General features: G+C 40.7%; 1 protein-coding gene across 1 annotated transcript in view; it reads right to left on the reverse strand.

Moving 5' to 3' along the window:
- Window positions 1-3,813: 3,813 nt before the first annotated feature.
- Window positions 3,814-20,329, reverse strand: part of ME1 (malic enzyme 1) — a 209,981-nt gene continuing 193,465 nt past the window's right edge. The window contains exons 11-14 of the mRNA XM_069598978.1: window positions 20,033-20,175; window positions 16,573-16,746; window positions 10,275-10,373; window positions 3,814-5,452 (exon numbers count right to left, since the gene is read on the reverse strand). Of these exons, the coding sequence (XP_069455079.1) occupies window positions 5,285-5,452; window positions 10,275-10,373; window positions 16,573-16,746; window positions 20,033-20,175 (584 nt within the window). The 3' untranslated portion in view covers window positions 3,814-5,284. The remainder of the gene's footprint in view (window positions 5,453-10,274; window positions 10,374-16,572; window positions 16,747-20,032; window positions 20,176-20,329) is intronic.

Consider the following 20,329-nt stretch of genomic DNA (forward strand, 5'->3'; position numbering starts at 1 on the left):
TAATCATCAGGGAAACGCAAATGAAAACCACAATGAGATAACACGTTAGAACAGCTATCATCAAAAAGACAAGAAATAAAAAATGTTGGTGAGAATGTGCAGAAAAGGGAACCTTTGTGCACTGCTAGGGGGAATGTAAACTGGTACAATCACTAGGGAAAAAGTACACGGGTTCCTAAAGTCATTAAAAGTAGAACCAGCAAAAGATCCAGCAATCCCATTTCTCAGTATTTGAGGAAAATAAAAACTAGTTTGCTGCCCTGCTGTAGTAATATGCACTACAACCAAGACATGTTAAGTATCCAACGGATAAAACACACACACACCCAAAAAAAGAACAAAATATCACCATTTGCAACAACAGGATGGACCTCAGGGGCATTATACTAAGTGATATAAGTCAGTTAGAGAAAGATAAATATCCTGTGATCTCACTTATATATGGAATCCAAAAAAAACACAAGCTCACAAAGAACAGGTTGGTCATTGCCAGAGACAGGGGATGGAGGAGTGGGCAAAATGGGTGAAGGGGGTCAAAAAGTATGAGTGATCAGTTATGAAATAAGTCATGGGAATTTAATAACATTGTTGGTAAAGAACCCACCTGCCAATGCAGAAGATTTAAGAGATGTGGGTTTGACCCCCTGGAGGAGGGTACAGAAACCCACTCCAATATTCTTGTCTGGAAAATCCCATGGACCTAGGAGCCTGGTGGGCTACAGTCCATGAGGTAGCAGAGTTGGACATGACTGAAGCAACTTAGCACAGCACATAGTGACTATAGTCAATAATGTATTGCGTATTTGAAAGATGATAATAGAATCTTGAAGTTCTTATCACAAGGAAAAACGTTTGTAACTAGCTATGGTGATTTATTGTGGTGACCATCTTGCAATATATACAAATATTGTATTACCTTGTAAACCTGAAACTAATATGTTATATATTAATTATACCTTGATTTTTAAAAATGCTTTCATTGATGCTACTAATCCCTTCATCAGTCTATATCTCAAGACTTTAGTGAAAGGAGGGTCACCAATAGGCCTTCTTGGGAGACTCAGGGGATCATTAGGGTTGAAATGGTCAGATTGCCCACTGCAAATCTACTCCTATAATCCCATCTTTGTAAATCTTTGAATCCCTGTATATTATTTCAAGGAATGTTCATGTTCTCAGTTTCATTTAATGTGCATCACTGTCAAGTCTACGTTTAAGTCAACTAACTAAACCAACAAGCAGAGTCATTTTCAGCTGCTCAAGGCAGCACATTAAACGCAGGATCTGCAGTAGGCGCAGCCCCCATTTATCAAGTCTCTGTGCGAATGTGCTCGGTCACTCAGTCGTGTCCGACTCTTTATGACCCTATGGACTGTAGCCAGCCAGGCTCCTCTGTCCATGGGATTCTCCAGGCAAGAGTACTGGGGGTTGCCATTTCCTCCTCCATGGGATCTTCCTGACCTAGGGATCGAACCCATGTCTCCTGTGGCTCCTGCACTGGCAGGCTGGTTCTTTATCACTGAGCCACCTGGGAAGCCCTCCATAAAGTCTGCCCAATCCCAAATGACACTGTTCCATCCTCAGAACATTTTCAGAGTTCCATATATTTCCCTGAGATTTTGCCAATGTAAATGAGCAATGTCTAGACTCTTTTGGTGCGAGTCTTCTCCTCCTGGGTTTGCCTTTTAAATTGTATCCACCACAGCCCCTCTCCATGCTGGTCTCTAAATGATGCCTATGGGATCATGAGACATCACCTGGGAGGAGGAAGAGGAGATGGAGTGAGGTTGTTACAGGCTCTTCACACAAGGCATTTACAACGTCTGTAGGCAGGAAGAGTTCCCATGTTGACGAGCAAGGAAGGACTTGCCAACTGTCCTGGTTTGCCTGGGAGTGAGGGGTCTCCTGGGACACAGGATGGTCAGAACTCAAACCTGGTTTAGGGTATTACAAGTCCTCCAAATCCCCCTACCCAGAGATCCCCAGTCCAAATCAACATCCTCCTGTGTCCCGGTCAATACTCTTTAGTTTCACATAAGAGTCCTGGTGAGGCTGTGAATGCAACTCCTGTTAAAATTTGGCAACCAGCAGGATGACCTATGGTTTGGGGTTTCTGTTATTTCAGTCTTATAGCGAGTAGCAGGGGCTCTGTATCAACCTAGAGGGGTGGGATGGGCAAGGAGATGGGATGGAGTTTCAAAAGGGAGGGGATATATGTATACCTATGGCTGATTCATATTGAGGTTTGACAGAAAACAGCAAAATTCTGTAAAGCAATTATCATTCAATAAGTTAATTTAAAAAAGAGGCATTTTTTCTAAAGTTTATACAGTGACTAGAACTGAGAATTTAAGCCCCTGAGCCTAAATTATCTGTTTATGAGTCCACCTCTGTAAAATCAACCAACCTATTCCACAGTCTTAGATTTCTTCACTTTATACTGTTAATTGGCAGCACCCACTTATCAGCCAAAACCTTCCTATCCTTAGATAATGCAATCCATCCATTTTTCACTTCATGTTTGAGTTTGGCCAGCGGGAGATGGGTGGGAGTGGGGGAAGGGTACCAAAGATACATTGCTACATCAATTTTTATTAACTTACATTTTTTACCATTTGTATTTAGGTCTTTCATCCATCTGAAGCCTTCCTTTTTATATAGGGTGAGGCAGGGTTCCAGTTTCCACTCTCTCCATGTAGTAGGTCGGCTGTCCCAATCCAGTTACCGAACACCATTTTTTATGTACTGATTTTTGCGCTACTTTTGTAACTAGTGTATTCAGGGCGCCTGTCTGTAAGGTGTTCCATTACACCGTTCTATATGTTTCTCATCACTCTGATGTATATACCTGGATGTTGGAGGCTTGGTGTGAACAAAAGAATGCAAAAACGGGGACTTCCCTGGTGGTCCAGTGGCTAAGACTGCGCTTCCAAAGCAGGCGGTCCAGGTTCCATCCCTGGTCAGGGAGCTAGATCCCACATGCTGCAACTAAAAACACCCAACCCACTATGAAAAGACCTTGCATCCCTCAATGAAGATCGAAGATTCTGAGTCCTGCAATCAACTCGGCACAATAAATAAATAATAGAAATAAAAATGAAATGTAAAAAAAAGTGTAATAATATCTCAATTCTTTTCATAATATTCTGGATATATTGGTTTCAATAAAATACATGAACATGAATTCTACCTGTTTCTCCTTTTTATTGGAGAAGGAAATGGCAACCCACTCTGGTACTCTTGCCTGGAAAATCTCATGAATGGAGCAGCCTGGTAGGCTACAGTCCATGGGGTTGCAAAGAGTCGGACACGACTGAGCGACTTCACTTCACTTCTTTTTATAGGACCAAAGAAATGACTCATGTGTCCCACTTTCTTTTTTCCTATTAGACAGTACTGTTCTGACTGTACTCTGGCAAATGGAAAACAGACGATAGAGAAAGGTAAACATGGGTTCAGAGTTCCCCTCCTTCGCTTATGAGCTCTGTGGACATGGCACATTGAAGTATCTACTTCATATGGGAATGGTGAGGACTTCATTAACTAAGATAAGGGATACAGACTACACGGCACCTGCTCATCCAATGCTTGCTTCATTATCTTTCTCTGAGGATAAGGAAGTAGCTCACTCATAACACTATACAGCAAACATGTATTAAATGACTACACACGTATTAAATGAAGTTCAAAGTGAAATTAGCTTAGAATACTTTTAAAATTCAAAATTCTCTATCATGTGACTGCCAAGAGCCAGCCAGCACTGTCATTTTTGAGCGTAACAATATTTTGAGAAAAAGACAATTACTTTCTCACTTTATTCTTTTGCTTTTTCCAGTGCTTTAATAAATTGTTTGCACAGGTAAATACATTTAGTTAGAGCTACAAGACAACGTGAAAACTAGACAAGAAACGATGAAAACTAGAAAAGGCATTCCAGATCTTTTCAAAACAACTATACTGAGGAAATTCTTGACTAACCATTACCTTCAGAAATACCCCTACCCCTTCTACTATAACAACTTGTATAACTTTCAATGAAATCATTTATTACTACAGTTTATCCTGAACATTTTCTTATACTCCTTGAGAGTCTTACTTCAAAAACAAAAAGTCTCCATATAATTCTGTAAATAAATAGTAAATGCTACTGTACCTGAGCTTAAGAATTTTAACTTGTCTCCATTGGTTTATTAATTTCTACAGTAAAACCTGAAATTAACGTTCATTTCTGGACTGTAACTACTGATAGTCGTTAGAATACTTTAATATCTGACGTAAAGAAGGTTTCTGATATTGGGGAAGAAATGACAAAATTTTCTTCAAACTCAGAGGAAAGTGAGTTTGCTGTAACATGACGAGCTCTTAATTACCTGAGCTACTCAAGGGGACACTTGGGCAGGTTACTCAGTTGGGAACCCCGCTTGCCTTGACCCTGGAGATGTGTGTCTGGAGACGCTGACCCCACAGGCAGCCCTTTCTCAAGATGCTCCCCACTCTCTCTGCTCTGCCCATTTCTCAGGCTGTGCTCAGTCGAAGGCACCAACCTCAGGACAGGGCCATGGTTTGCAAGGGCCCAGCAGCAATGTGCAGGGCTGAAGGACAGGGCATTTGGGTGGGGAGAAAGAAAGGTGCTTTTACAAAGGGATTTCTGATGGAGGACCAAGGTGTTAAGGAAATGGAATAATGTCGAAAGAACATTAAAGTCTAAGGCTGCACAAGGCATTGTAAACAGCAATGATCTTTCTTAGAAACGTTAGAATTCTGTTGCATCAAAAGAGCACATATAATCCAGGATTGGAATAAAAATACCTGAGGAGTTATTTTTCTCTAGGCAACAAAGTAAGTGTTGTTTCTGAATTTAGTGAAAGTTCATCCATGCCTAAATTGATTTTAATCTGTTAAGTCTATTTTTAATAAAGTGAGCAACAAATTACGGATTTTAATACTGATCATATCAATTTATTACTAATTTTGGACTTCTCGTTAGTCCCCTATATAAAACTGATAGGTTTCTCAGTGGTAGTTACAATAGCTTTTAAAGAGAACTTGGGCAAAATAATTAAGATGGAAACCATAAATAACCGGAAAGTAAATGAAGCAAATTGTTCAATGAGATAATCACACTAAAGTATATTAATATTCTTCTGTAAATTTTTAGATTGTTAAAGTAAATTTATCTTAATCTAGCATATTATGAATCATTATAAAAGATTTCAATCTTTTGAAAATTATGAAAGACTTCAAGACCTCATTAATGGAGTTAGAAATGTCAGCTATTATGCTACTAGTCAAGTTTGGTCTGTATTTTCTGGGCCTCTTTCGGCCAAGGATAACAATCAGGAAGAATCTGGTCATAGTCAGCACTATACATCTGAGAGCGGACAAACGCTTCCTTGTTTGGGGGTTCAGGATAAACTGTGGCTGTCTTTTCTTGGTATGCATCTTTCACAATCTAGAAATAAAAAGAGAATATTGATTATTTTAATGAATAGAGGTGGTGACAAGCACATCAGAAATTTTTCATCTGATTTCATTAACAGATGAATGGATACAGACACGGTAAATACATACCATGGAATACTACCCAGCTATTAAAAAAAGGATGGAATAATGCCATTTGCCGCAACATGGATGCAACTAGAGATTATCATACTACGTGAAATAAGTCAGAAAAAGACAAATACCACATGACACCAGTGATATGCAGAATCTAAAGCATGACATAAATGAACCTATCTATGAAAGAGAAAACAGACTCATGGGCACAAAGGACAGACTTGTGGTTGCCAAGCGGAAGACAGAAGGAGGGGACTGAGGTTAGCAGATGTCAGGTATTATCAGTATACATAGGACAGATAAACAGCAAGGTCCTACTGCAGAGCACAGGGAATTATATTGAATATGATAACCATAACAGAAAAGAAGGTAAAAAAGAAAGTGTGTGTGTGTGTGTGTGTGTGTGTATATATATATAAAACTGCATTGCTTTGCTGTACAGCAGAAATTAATGCTACAGTGTAAATCAACTATACCTCCATAAAAATTTTATATCTATTTCAAAAGATTAAAATAATTTACATCTTGCCTGTTTCCAAACACTTCAGTGCATTATAATAAGAACCCACGATCACAAAGATACAAAGTGAAAATGCAGTCATGTAACAAGAGGAGACTATGATGTCAGCAACAAAGGCAAGTGTGGCTGCCAGAGATTGACTCATGGGTGATGCCACCAGAATTTCTCAGATGAGTCAGTCTTAAAAGGCTTGAAATGACCTGACTGATAGATAACTTGAACTCAATACCTTGCACAGCCCACTGAGTTTGAACTCAGATATCCTGCACTTTGAGCAGTCTCGATTCTGAGCACAGCCTCCTACAGAATCTCTCTTTTCATCCCACAGGTAAGGAGACTCTCACCGCAATCTGTGGGGCTCCGGGGGCAGTCTCCACGCCCCCGGCCCCACTGGTGTCACAGAACCTCATCTCCACGTCTCTCTGTCACAGTCCTGTTCTAGTCCCTGGCCAGGGTGATCCTCAGCGCTGTCTTTCTCCTTTCATAGTTGTCGCTTGACATGTCACACTTTTCCTAACCTTACTTGGGCCCCCATGGTTACACATGACACTTTTATTCTTTAAAACTCAAAAACAAACACACAAAAAACTTCCTCTCAAGTCAATTTCAAACCCTCCCTTCCCATCAAGTACCAATTTGATTCTCTTCACTTTGCTGAGAAAATTCCAACTAATCGGAGAAAACTATCTCAATTTCTCTTTTCATCATCTCAAACTATCTCCTCCATGTCTTGACATTCTCTCCTTCCCTGTGTTGAGAAAAACAGATTCCACTGTCAAAATTAATCACTCCACATGTGCTCTTTAATTCACTCCAGTTTTTTAAGAATGCAATCCTTAAAGAGCTGTTTGTATGACAAACTTATTTGAATAAGTGTGACTTTGAATAATAGTAGAATGATTAACTATCTCTTCTCAATGTAAAATTATGCATTTCTGAAAAATTAAAGTTATAAAGACTCTGTGGGAGAGGGAGAGGGTGGGATGATTTGGGAGAATGGCATTGAAACACGTATAATATCATATAAGAAACGAATAGCCAGTCTAGGTTCGATGCAAGATACAGGGTGCTTGGGGCTGGTGCACTGGGATGACCCAGAGAGATGGTACGGGGAGGGGGGTGGAAGAGGGGTTCAGGATTGGGAACACGTGTACACCCTGGTGGATTCATGTTGATGTATGGCAAAACCAATATAATATTGTAAAGTAAAATAAAGTAAAATTTTAAAAAATTAATAAAGTTAAACAAAAGACTGTGCTATATTATGGATAAATGCTTATAAAAAATAGGGATCAAAGTATATGAATACATGCTTATATCTTATTATAATGAGGTTAGAAATGAAAGCAACCCAATGAAAAAGACTGCAAACACACCAAAATAAATGATGACAATACTTGCATTAGAAAAGTAGAATATCAGGTATTTTCCACTTTCCAGAGTGCCTATGAGATGGTATTACTATGTTTTAACAGATATTCTTGAGTTACAACTCACTGACAGCAAAATTCAACCATTTCAAGCATATAATCCAATCACCTCTGTAAATTCAGAGTGTTGGGCAACTGTCACTACATCCAGTTACAGAACATTTCCATCACCCCAAAAAGTTGCCCTGTGCCTGTTCTGTGATGGCCGTGTTACTTTTATAATTAAATGTTCTGCCTCATTCCTGACACAGACTCTGTGCAAATCCATTCCTCTTTCTGCTCCCAGGACACACTGTATTCACAATGCTCTCCATCAGTGAAATATTCGCTCTCTCCTTCTTGTCACTGCCAGACTCTCTGGAGAGTGGCTTATATATTGTTGCTTTCCTAATTCTCCCCGACTTCTCAACTTCTTGTGGGACTGCGATTGTGTTTGTAAAAGTTTCTGAAAGCTTCCTAAGAACGAAATAAATGTCTTCCTCTGTTCTTATCACTGGGATTTGGTTCCATCACTCATAACTTCCACCCCCATCCTGAAACGGTGTCTTCTCTAATTTCTGACAAGCAGCTCAGTTCTGAGCCTCTTCTTTTTAACTGGTTTCTTTCGTCTCTCTCTGGTCAGAATAATGAACTATGTTCTAGCCTCAGTTTTCTTTCGTTTCCACTTGCTCTCCTGGTGACCTCAACTACCCTGAGAGCTTCCCCTGCCACCACATATAAATGATCCCCCATCTTTACATCCAGCCTCTCTTTAAGTTTCAGTCGTCACCATCTTCTTGTTAGAATCGTACATCTGAACATACCATGGATGCAGCAACCTTCAGTCTACTACACCACCTCCCTCTCTGAAGCTGATTCTTTGTCCTGGTTTCCCAACTTCTGTTTATGCGTCCAGCTCTTTTCTCTCTCTTTATGGGTGTGACATCTGAGTGCTGCCCTTCATCATCTTATTTTCTCCTCCAATCATATGCTACTCCTTTTCACTGAAATCTTAAAAGGGAGCTTAAAATGACAACGTGATGTTTGGTGTGTTAATAATTCAAACTACTGAGAGTTTAAAACTAGTAGAGACAAATTAGGAGAAATTAGGAGCATGTTAATTTGGGCTTCCTTGATGGCTCAGACAGTAAAGAATCTGCCTGCAATGCAGGAGACCCAGGCTCGATCCCTGGGTTGGGAAATCCCCTGGAGAAGGGAATGGCCACCCCCTCCAGTCTTCTTGCCTGGAGGAATGTCTGAGTCTTCTGGACTCTACTGCTGTCCTTCATCATCTTACTTTCTCCTCTGATCATATGGTACTCCTTTTTACCGAAATCTTCAAAAGGAACCTAACATGGCAATGTGATGGTCCATGTATTCATAATCCAAACTATTAGAGGCTTAAAACTAGTAGAGACAAATTGGGACAACTACGAGCATACTCTTCCATGTATAGATAACCAAGCAGAATTATTTAAAGGTTTTTTTTTTTTTTTTTGAAGGATTACTTGGTTTTTTCAAGCACCTACTTTCAATCAACAAGATAAATAATGACGTATGAATCCTAAGTGGGATTGTTTTGATAAATTTGCTAATAAAGTTTTACTTTCAGCCAGGAGCAATTCTGCCTCCAAGCAGACGTTTGGCAATGTCTGGAGACATTTTCAGTTGTCACACCTGTTGCAGAGGCTACTGGCGTCTGGTGAATAAGGACCAGGGATGCTGCTAAACCATCTATAGTCCCCGAGATAGCCCCCACAACAAAGAGTCACCCAGCGCACAAAGAGCCATGTGCACAGGGCTGAGGTTGAGAAATTCTAGTTTCAACATATGACTACTATTGTGGGCTGAAGTATGCTCCCCCGAAGTGTTGATGCCTTAACCTCCAGTACCTCAGACTGGGACTGCATTTGGAGACAAGGCCTTTAGAGAGATAATTAAGTTAAAATGAGACTGTTTGGGTGAGCCCTAACCTAAGCTGACTGGTGTTCTTACAAAAACAGAAAATATGGGCACACAGAGAGACCCCAAGGATGGGCACACACAGAAGGCCGGCCACAAGAGGACCCAGTGAGAAGGTGGTCATCAACAAACCAAGGAGAGGCCTAAAAAGAAACTGGACCTGCCAACCCCTTTCATCTTAGATTTCCGGCTTCCAGAACTGTGAGAAAGTAAATTTCTGTTATGTAAGTCACTCAGCTGGTGGCAGTTTATTATGGCAGCCCTAGCAGATGAATACAACCACCCTACAAAAAAGTCCATTTCTCTCTCATCTTAGTTACAGAAAATTAAGGTTCTTCTTGACTAGCTCCTTGAAGAGTTCATCTGCCACCTCAACAGCTTTGAGTTCTCCGTTCTCACTGTTTTGCTTCCTGCCCAATTTAATCAACTGTGATTTTTAAGATGTCACATATCACAGAGACTTGGGTGGTTAAAGGCCTAAACGTCACTCTATCATACTTGCAATATTGTGGTGACTATCATAGTGTTATATGAAAAATACCAAACAAAAAAGGGTGAAGTTGGGGAAGCTTAGCTGAAATGAAAGCCTGATGAATTACCTCAATTCTGGGAGAGAAAAAGAAGGGTAGGGGAATTAAAGAGTCAACCCATGCCAAAGGATCCAATACACTTCCTACGCTCTGTCAGGGCACCATGCCTCATTTCTCTGACTTCTGACACAGATATCTCAAGGCAGTGCATTTTTACTCCCGGTTTACTGTCTGAATGTGCACACTTAGCCATAGAAGGAAGGAAAAACAATGAGACTTGAACCACAGTGGTTTTACCTTTTCTGCAATTTTCAGAGACACATCTCTAATGGTGTCCAAAGGAGGATAAAGCCGGCCCTCCTCCAAGTGTTCATCTGATACTTGCTGAGCTATGACCTTAAAAAAAAAAAAAGACACACGAAAAATATTTCATATCATACAATGGGGTAGTTGTGAGGAAAATGGTGAATACCGTTACGGATAAAAGCATGTCACATGAACACCACCGGCACTTGCACCTCTCCCTTTCTCAATGGAAAATGGAGCTCAGAGAGGCTTAGAGACTGGTGTGTGTATGCGAGTGTGTTTGGAGACTGGTGGGAGAAGATAATCAGTGAAAAGATGGTGATGAGCCCCTGGGTTTCCTCCTAACTCAGTTCCTCTTCTACTGCACCATGAAATGCTGGCAGCTTTCTGACCCGACGCACGAGAGCACCGGGGCAGAGGAGCAAGGAATTCAGAGAAGATGAGAGAAGTGAGAGGAAAGGGCCTGAAAGCGGAGGGGAGAGGCTGGCCATGCCTCACTCCCAGCTCACGCAGTCTTACACGGGAGGCAGAGCAGGAGACAGAAAGCTATTTCGGAGTCACGCTGCAAGCAGAATATTCATTTCACACAGATTTTGGATCACGTGAACCATCTAACCAGTTTCAGCATGGGCTGTCCCCACACACTCCCTATTTCTAAAGGAAACAGTGTAGACATAAAAATGTGCTACAAGGGTAGATATTTTACGTTACATGTTCTTATCACACAGACACACACACATACACGTAATAAAGACAGTGGGAAAAGCTTCTGGAGGTAATATATTTGTTTATGGTATGGATTGTGGTGATGGCTTCAAAGGTGTATACTTATCTCTAAACTCAAGGTGAAAGATTTGTGGCTTTTTGTCAATCATACCTCAATAAAATAGCTTACAAATGAGACAAATTGACATCATGAGCTTTTTGATGTGACGCACCAAGAAGGATATGATTATTGGGCCAACTAACCCAAATCCTATAACCACATAACTTGAATTAAATCATGAGGAACACTGCAAAAAACAACTGGCCTGTGCTCTTCAAAACACCACTGCCAGAAAAGACACAGAGAGGCTGAGATGTTCCTGCATATGGAAAGAGCACTCTGCAAGTTATAAAGGTCTTTTATAAATAACTGACAAAATTTGAATTTGGATTATACCTTAGATAGCATTATATGAACATTAAAATTAGCTGGGTTTTCAGTTATCCAGTGACTTACATGAATCAAAGTCTCCTCCAGGTGCTGTGGTCAGGGAGATCCCCTCTACAGTCATCTGGGCAGACATTAGAGAGGGTGGGGAAGGTGATTTAGGAGGAAGGGTGTGACGGCAGGAGATACCAGATGTGAACCGGAGACAAGAGACTGTTTCAGGCTGTTGTGCAGACTACTTGGGAGTCTGCATCGCTGACCCTGAACACTCTAAGCCCAAGAGACTGTGCAGAGGGCCAAGAAAGCCAAAAATCTCTTTGTGATATAAAAACGTGCAGCAATAGTATTTGAGGTTGGTGCCAATCCGTGGGATTTCTAGTTCCATCAGAGAGCCAACTAGCATTTGACAATAATCCTAACAGTTACTAGATTTGTGGTGGCCAAACAAAACATTCACTGAGGTCTCTTCCATGCTACTTTTGTTAACTACAAAACAGAGACAAGAGCATTCTTCTTTGGGGGCATTTTAGAGGCTGCAGAAAATTCTTAAAGAGATGGGAATACCAGACCACCTGACCTGCCTCCTGAGAAACCTGTATGCAGGTCAAGAAGCAACAGTTAGAACCAGACATGGAACAACAGGTTCAAAACTGGGAAAGGAGTATGTCAAGGCTATATATTGTCACTCTGCTTATTTAACTTATATGCAGAGTGCATCATGAGAAATGCCAGGCTGGATGAATCACACGCTGGAATCAAGACTGCAGGAGAAATATCAACAACCTCACATAGAGTGATACCACTCTAATGGCTGAAAGCGAAGAAGAGCTAAAGAGCATCTCAGTAAGAGTCAAAGAGGACAGTGAAAAAGCTGGCTTAAAATTCAACATTCAGAAAGACAAGATCATGGCATCTGCTCCCATCACTTCATGGCGAAAAAATGGAAACAGTGACAGAGGTTATTTTCCTGGCTCCAAAATCACTGCAGGCAGTGACTACAGCCATGAAATTAAAAGACACTTGCTCCTTGGAAGAAAATCTATGACAAACCTAGACAGTGCATTCAAAAGCAGAGACATTACTTTACAGACAGAGAGCCATTTAGTCAGAGCTATAGTTTTTCCAGTAGTCATTTACGGATGTGAAGGCTGGACCACAAGAAAGGCTGAGCACCAAAGAACTGATGCTTTTGAATCATGGTGCTGGAGAAGACTCTTGAGAATCCCTTGGACAGCAAGGAAATCAAAACAGTCCATCCTAAAGGAAATCAACCCTGAATATTCATTGGAAGGACTGATGCTGAAGCTGAAGCTCCAATTCTTTGGCTACCTGATAAGAAGAACCAACTCACTGGAAAAGACCCTGATGCTGGCAAAGATTGAAGGTGGGAGGAGGAGGAGACGGCAGAGGATGAAATAGTTGGATGGCATCACCAACTCAATGGACAAGAGTTTGATTAAGCTTCGGGAGATAGTGAAGGACAGGGAAGCCTGGCGTGCTGCAGTCCAAGGGGTGGCAAAGAGTCAGACAAGACTTAGCCACTGAACAACAAGAGGCGTGTCTGTGGTATTGTATTCTCACTGATAAATACTATTGACTAGTTTTGTTTAATTGAATAAGTGTTTAGCAAGTTTCTGCCAGGTGTTTTAGCATGGTGTTAGGTGCTACCGGTCTTCTGAAAGATGTGTATGGGAGACTTTCCGTTTTTACAGAATATCACATATGATTTAGTTACAAGGCAAGACTTGACTGTTTGATATGTGAAGCACTTGAAAGCATAATACAACGAGGAATCAAATGAAATATCAAAGAGTTTGCTAAAAACAGTCATGGCTAAGGAGAAAGATAAAAATAATTCAGAGCAGTCTCAGAAAGAGCCAAGGATGGGGCAGGACTTGACCTGAAGACAGGCTTAGACCAGTGGAGAAGGAATCATTTCAGGGCGAGACATAGAGCAGTCCCATGGCTGATCCTAGGCGTGGTGTATTTCAAGGCTTTAGGATTAGGGAGGATAAAAAGAAGGGCAGTCTTCCAAGCTTCGGAGCCTGCTTACAAAGTGGGTGTCACAAACAGAAATGCGGATATTGAGGGTGAGGAGAGATGAAAGACGGGTTTTCACATCTGTATTTAAAGAAACAGCAGGGCATTTTGGTGGAAATACCCATTGGGTCACAGGAGATGTGGTAAAAGATAAGAACAAAGATACACATATTTGGCCCCTTTCAGAATGACGACAATGGAAATGAAAGAGTGAGACCTCTGAAAGCAGAAATTAAAAGAGAAAAATGAGACCAAAAGAAAATGAATTTTGGGAAGAAGCTTAGTCAATAGGTAACCACTGGATAGCACAGGGAATGCTCTGTGGTGACCAGAAAGGGAAGGAAACCCAGAAAAGAAAGGATCCGTGCGTGCACGTGGCTGACTCACTTTGCTGTACGGCAGAAACTAAAACAGCACTGTAAAGCAACTGTACTCTATTTAAAGGGACTTGAAGGGGACACAAAGGAAGCACTGATGTGGCCTAAAAAACAGAAATATTATGTGATGCCCAAGAAGAAAGTGATGAAAAGGCCAAAAGATTCAGCCCGAGAGATCACTGGCTAGAAATCTGTCACTAGAGGGTGCTGGAGTTATTTAGGAAAGAAATCACTGGCAGCCACAAAGATCATCTTGCTTCTTCTGATGTGGCTGCTAGAAAAGACAATGACTACATTTTCCTTAATGTAAGAAGAACTTTGAAAGCTCTCAGTAAGTAGACATCTACTTACGTTTAACACGATGTTTTGAGTCAGAGAAGCTCTGAAACCCTAGCCATCGTGCAGTGAGGAAAAAGAAACCGGCAGGAGGGCTGACAGACATCTGTTCTCACAGAATGACAAGTGTGAAACCCTGGGATTAGGCTCCTTGAGACCACGCCAATAATATGCACATCTTTCACAGTGGAGAGAAAAGCCTGTATGTGTGATGAAATCATGAGAACGTTAATCAGTTTGGATGTGGTTCGGTTCAGTTAGCATGTTGTGCAGTGGGTTAATTTTAAGAGAAGAAACTCGCTTAAATTTCTCCCCATGAATTGCATCCTCCTCAAAAGTATCAACCAGATGAACACTCTGATTATCACAAGCTCATGATTTCACAAATGAAGGTCCAACCACTGTGTCATCCTCCCGAAGCTTGGGAGAGAAGGGAAACTGATGGGAGCCTGAGGTTCCCATTATCTCTTGTGCCACGAGTAATAAATTCCTCTATCTCTGACCTAGGAGTTCTGTGTCCTTTGCTGTCATCTGTGAATCTGTGGCAGGCTGACTTGCTAGCCTGCAAGTAAGGTTGAATTTTTGGCTTCCCTGGTAGCTCAGTGGTAAAGAATCAACCTGCTAATGCAGGAGAAGCAGGTTTGATCCCTGGGTCAGGAAGATCCCGTCAAGAAGGAAATGGCAACACACTCCAATATTTTTGCCTCGGAAATCCCATGCACAGAGGAGCCTGGCAGGCTACAGTCCACGGCATTGCAAAACAGTCAGACACGACGTAGCGACTAAATAACAAAGGCGAAATTTCGGATCCTTCAGAGTGTCAAACGGTAGCGTAACACAGCGTCCTTATTGGGTCTGCTGTGTGGCATTCTGTGAATCTTTCCTGAAGGCCCACAGAAGAGCCTGCTTCGGTCTTTTTAATGACGTTACAAACACCAAACTCTCTGTTTTAATTTCTTTTTAGCTGAAATACTAGAGTGGTTGCTGTATTCTGCACTGGACCGTGAATGATGAACATTTCTTCACTATACCAAATCAGACTTTCATTTCAAATCATCAAAATGTCATCATTTAGGAAGGTTCTCCATAGAAATCTTCTCCATAGAGGATTCTCCAAATCTTATTTCATGATTTGGAAACAAAAATTTTAATTGTCTCACTATTGTCACAGAACTTGATCAAAATTTGCAGATTTTTTTTTTTTAAGTTCCTTCTCTTGAACTCTGTTAATGGGAATGCAAACTGGTACAGCCACTGTGGAAAATAGTTTGGAGGTTTCTCAAACTAAAATTAGAACTACCATATGACCCAGAAGTTCCACTTCAGAGTGTATGTATATATATATATATATCCAGACAAAACTATAATTTGAAAAAAATGCACGTGTCCCTATGTTCAGAGCAACATTATTTACAACTGCTGTGATATTGATGCAACGTAAGTGTCCATCAGGACAAATGGCTAAAGAAGATGTGGTATATACATATAGTGGAAAACGACTCAGCCACAAAAAAGGTGAAAATTTGCCATCTGCAGCAACAGAGACAGTCTTGAAGGACATTATGCTACGTGAAATAAGTCAGGCAAAGAAAGATAAATGTCGTATGATGTCACTTATACGTGGAACCTAAAAAATGCAACAAAATAGCGAGCATGACAAAGCGGCAGCAGACTCACGGATACAGACAGCAGACTAGTGGGTACCGGTGGGGAGAGGGAAGGAGAAGCGGCAAAACAGGCGGAGGATTAAGAGGCACAAACTATTGTGTATAAAACAAGCTACAAGGACATACTGTACAGCACGGGAATACAGCCAATATTTTATAATAGGCAAAGATGGAGTATAACCATTGAAAATTGTGGATCATTATGTTGTACACCTGTAATTTATATAATATTGTACATCAATTTAAAAAAGGTCCCTTTTTTTTTTTTAATTTTAGTTTTTTATTTTTTAAATTTTAAAATCTTTAATTCTTACATGCATTCCCAAACATGAACCCCCCTCCCACCTCCCTCCCCATAACAACTTTCTGGGTCATCCCCATGCACCAGCCCCAAGCATGCTGCATCCTGCGTCAGACATAGACTGGCGATTCAATTCACATGATAGTATACATGTTAGAATGTCATTCTCCCAAATAAAAAAGGTCCCTTTTAAGGGATCAGAACAGTCTTTCTGCTGGCTACAGAAGAACAATGCTTACTCGTGACTCACTGTGAACTTACAACCCACCCCTTACTCCCCTGGGGGAAAGATTTGATCCTTGGACTTTACACCTCCTAGGGAGTGAGCTGAGACACTAAATAAAACAGCAGATGGCTTACAAGGAGCTGATTTGAGATTTCACAGCCTTGACAGACAGACAGTATTTTACAATACCTCAGCAGTGGTGAGAAAAATCTTATCCGTGATATGCCTCAGTCCACACGCCACGACACCAAGAGCAACTCCAGGGAACACGTAGGAATTGTTGCCTTGGCCAGGATAAAGAGTCTTTCCACTCGGAAGGGTAACGGGATCAAAAGGACTGCCACTGGCAAAAATGGCGCGACCCTGCAAGACAGACACACAACTGTGAAAAGAGGCAGGGTGTCTTCAAACAGATGGATCCTAAGAGAACAGTGCAAGTATTTAGTATTTAGAAAGAGGTCTAATTTTTCACTGACTCCCTAGTAAGTGTGAATGAGCACCCTCTCATGATGGTGGTGGTAAGTTCTGAAGTGGGTGCTTATCTCTTTTCTCTATCTTCCTCTCTGCTCCAAGGAGAAGCGTACAAAGTACAGGAGACCCCAAGACCACCCCCTGTTGTTGGCGGTGGTCCAACACACAGGGCCATCAACCATCTCTAGCCTAGAGGCTTCCACTTATAGGCTTCTGAAGACAAACTGACGGGTTGGGGTTTGAGTCTTAGAAAGGCTGACCTTATAGGTTAAGAGTTAAGGGGTCAACACGCTTCCATGTAATCATTGGGACAAATTTTATATATTGTAAAGAATTATCTGGAAGGTCTCATAGGAAAAAAACTTCACTAGCACAAGCAGGATTAGCAAATAAGAATAAATTATCAATAATTGTAAAAAACTGTCTCTATATTTTTTTCCCCTAGTCTTAATATTGGGTTGGCCAAAAAGTTCATATGGAAAAACTCAAACAAACTTTTTGACCAACCCAATATTTTCTCATGTTTTTGAGGAACCTCGTATTTACAAGTTTTAAGACAGCAGGAACTCAGGGCCTGTCAGGGGCTAGATTCCAGACTGCCAGAGCGAGGCGGCATCTGTGTGATCTGGGAGGCGATACAGATGAAACTACTCAGTCCTCGAAAACAGGGATAGGAAACCCTTAACAAATAAGCATCACAGTCTAAGAAATGCCCTTGAAAAGCATACACAGCACTAAATCCCCAACGTGAACGTGAAGTCACTCAGTTGTGTCCAACTCTTTGCAACCCCATGGACTGTAGCCCACCAGGCTCCTCCATCCATGGGATTTTCCAGGCAGAGTACTGGAGTGGGTTGCCATTTCCTTCTCCAAATCCCCAAAGTACAGTTTAAATGGGAATAGACTGAATTATAAATTTCATCCCTCTTACACCTAGAGTCTAAATCCATTATGATATTATATTAACTTGCTTAGATGGTAAAGCATCTGCCTATAATGCAGGAGATCTGGGTTCAATTCCTGGGTCGGGAAGATCCCCTGGAGAAGGAAATGGCAGCCCACTCCAGTATTCTTGCCTGGAATATCCCATGGATGGAGGAGCCTGGTGGACTACAGTGCATAGGGTCGCAAAGAGTCAGACATGACTGAGCGACATCACTTCACTTCACTTCACCTTTTCTGTAAAGGTAAAGTATAATACAAATCAACCTTATCTGGGGTATAAAAAGAGGAAACTAGGTGAAGGAAAAAAAAGAAATTCTCATCCAGATGTTTATCAGACACTTGTTGTATGTTTCATAAAAGCAGGTTTTGTTTTCGGACAAGTCTAATACTGTCAGCTCTGACTAGGAGATAAGATGTTCCATTATAAGCAAATCTCTAACGTAACTGAATTATATTCACATACATAACTGATACATATCCTTGAAAATTATATTTGAGAAAGAGACCTGCAACGTGATATACACACTTGCTTATTGCTCTCCTGTCCTTCACTCCTTCTCCTGCTTTTCACTCTACAATCACTGCATTTTATGGACACTGTGTGTGTGCTCAGTCATGTCCAATTCTTTGTGATGCTATGGACTGTAGCCTACCAGGCTCCTCTGTCCATGGGATTCTCCAGGCAAGAACACTGGAGTGGGTTCCCATTTCCTTCTCCAGGGGATTTTCCCAACTCAGGGATCGAACCCACCTTTCCTGCATTGCACGTGGATTCTTTACCACTGAGCCACCTGGGAAGCCCATGGTATTAAATAAATAATGGCTAAATATTCTCATCGATATAGACGCTAAATATGGAGAAGGAAACCTCTCCATACCATTTTGGTATAATTATCATTTTTCAGCATTCAAGAATCTTTTTGTATTTTATATTTTGAACCTTTCCTAATAACTTTTCACCTGTGCCTGCAGCAGTAGAGACACCCAGCAACAGGTAGCCTATTTCTCGTTCTGTAATCCTCTGGCTGAACCAGTGTTTTCAGCTTCAAAATGACTTTTAATTTTATGTATAGCAACAAAGAGCATTAGGCAAAATCATGAGTTTAGGTCATTTATACCAGACACATTCCAACTTAAAAACACAACTATATAAATTTGGCTAAATTTGTTTACATCTAAAGTTGAATCTATCAACTTTTGAGGCCTATTGAAATATGCCAAAACAAAATAAATACTTAAGCACTTATTTATTACATGCATATTATGTGTAATACACCATTCTAAGATTTTGTTATTGGGTTTTTTTTTTTTCCTTTAAGGATTTGAGGACTGAGTTATGTGAGGCAAATTCCCTAATCTAGAGATGGGATAAAAATTTAAATTATTTGGGGCACTGATGCCATCCAAAAGAAGAGAAATAAACAATGGAGTAGCTCTTCTGCAAAATTTCATTAATTCTAGTAATAAGCATTTAAGGATACAATATTAAAGAAGTAAGGCCATCCAGGTTTATTTATGCATCAAGTTTAATTTATGCAGAGTGCTATAGCTCTGTCTTGTTTATCTTCTCTAGTTCATTTTATATTTATTTACAAATAAAAAGTGATAGATATGTGTGACTCAACCTCTATTTTGTCGCAATGACATTTTCAAGTCTTTGAAGGGGAAAAGGAGCTCTTGGCAATATACTGGTCAAGTACATATTAATAAACACAGAGGATGAAAGTCACATGTTTTGGAAATAGTTATGTACTGAAGCTTTAAGGATGCCTATACTAACCTGGCTGGATGTCAAAATAACTGCCCAAATGCTCCACCCACAGCATCAAAATCCAAACCCAGGAGCAGGCAGCAAAGTAAAAATAAGGCTGTGGTTTTATACTGTATGCTTCAGTGTTTAGGAATAGCTAGTTAAAAGTCATTTTAATAAGCATCTAGGATCAAGCATTTTCCTCTTTAACTTTTATGTTTAGATCTTAGATACTTCCAAAGCACTTAAGGAAAAGTATCAATAAAACATTACAAAGTTTATTCTGTTTTATTGAAGAACAGGATTTATACGACACTCTAAAAAAGGATACGGTTCTTATCCTTCCCAACCTGTTCACTTCTCCTTCACTCTTGGTTGTAAAATGTTTAAAGGTTAACCGGCAGGCACCTTAGATACCCTGGGCTTCCCTATACACAATTTGACTATTAAAATGTCAGTTACGTGTGTTTTTTTTTCCTTTACCTTCGTCAGTTTATAGCACTGCTCTGCAGTACATTCTGCTTTACTAGTTGGATTACTCAAGGCAAAAATAATAGGCCGTTCATTGAAGGCTGCCATGTCTTTGATAATTTGTTCTGAGAACGCACCACCAATCGCAGCAACTCCTAACACAGAAACAAGAATCCAGTCAACAGGACCATCATCGGCTATTTAATCCAATGCCCACCCCACCCCCGCCCCGCCGCCCCACCAAACAATGAGACACGTCAGGTCATTTTGTAATATACCCTAAGCAATATAGAATATTTGTATGAAAAT

Source organism: Ovis canadensis, chromosome 8 (assembly GCF_042477335.2).
Source record: "Ovis canadensis isolate MfBH-ARS-UI-01 breed Bighorn chromosome 8, ARS-UI_OviCan_v2, whole genome shotgun sequence".
NCBI lineage: Eukaryota > Metazoa > Chordata > Mammalia > Artiodactyla > Bovidae > Ovis > Ovis canadensis.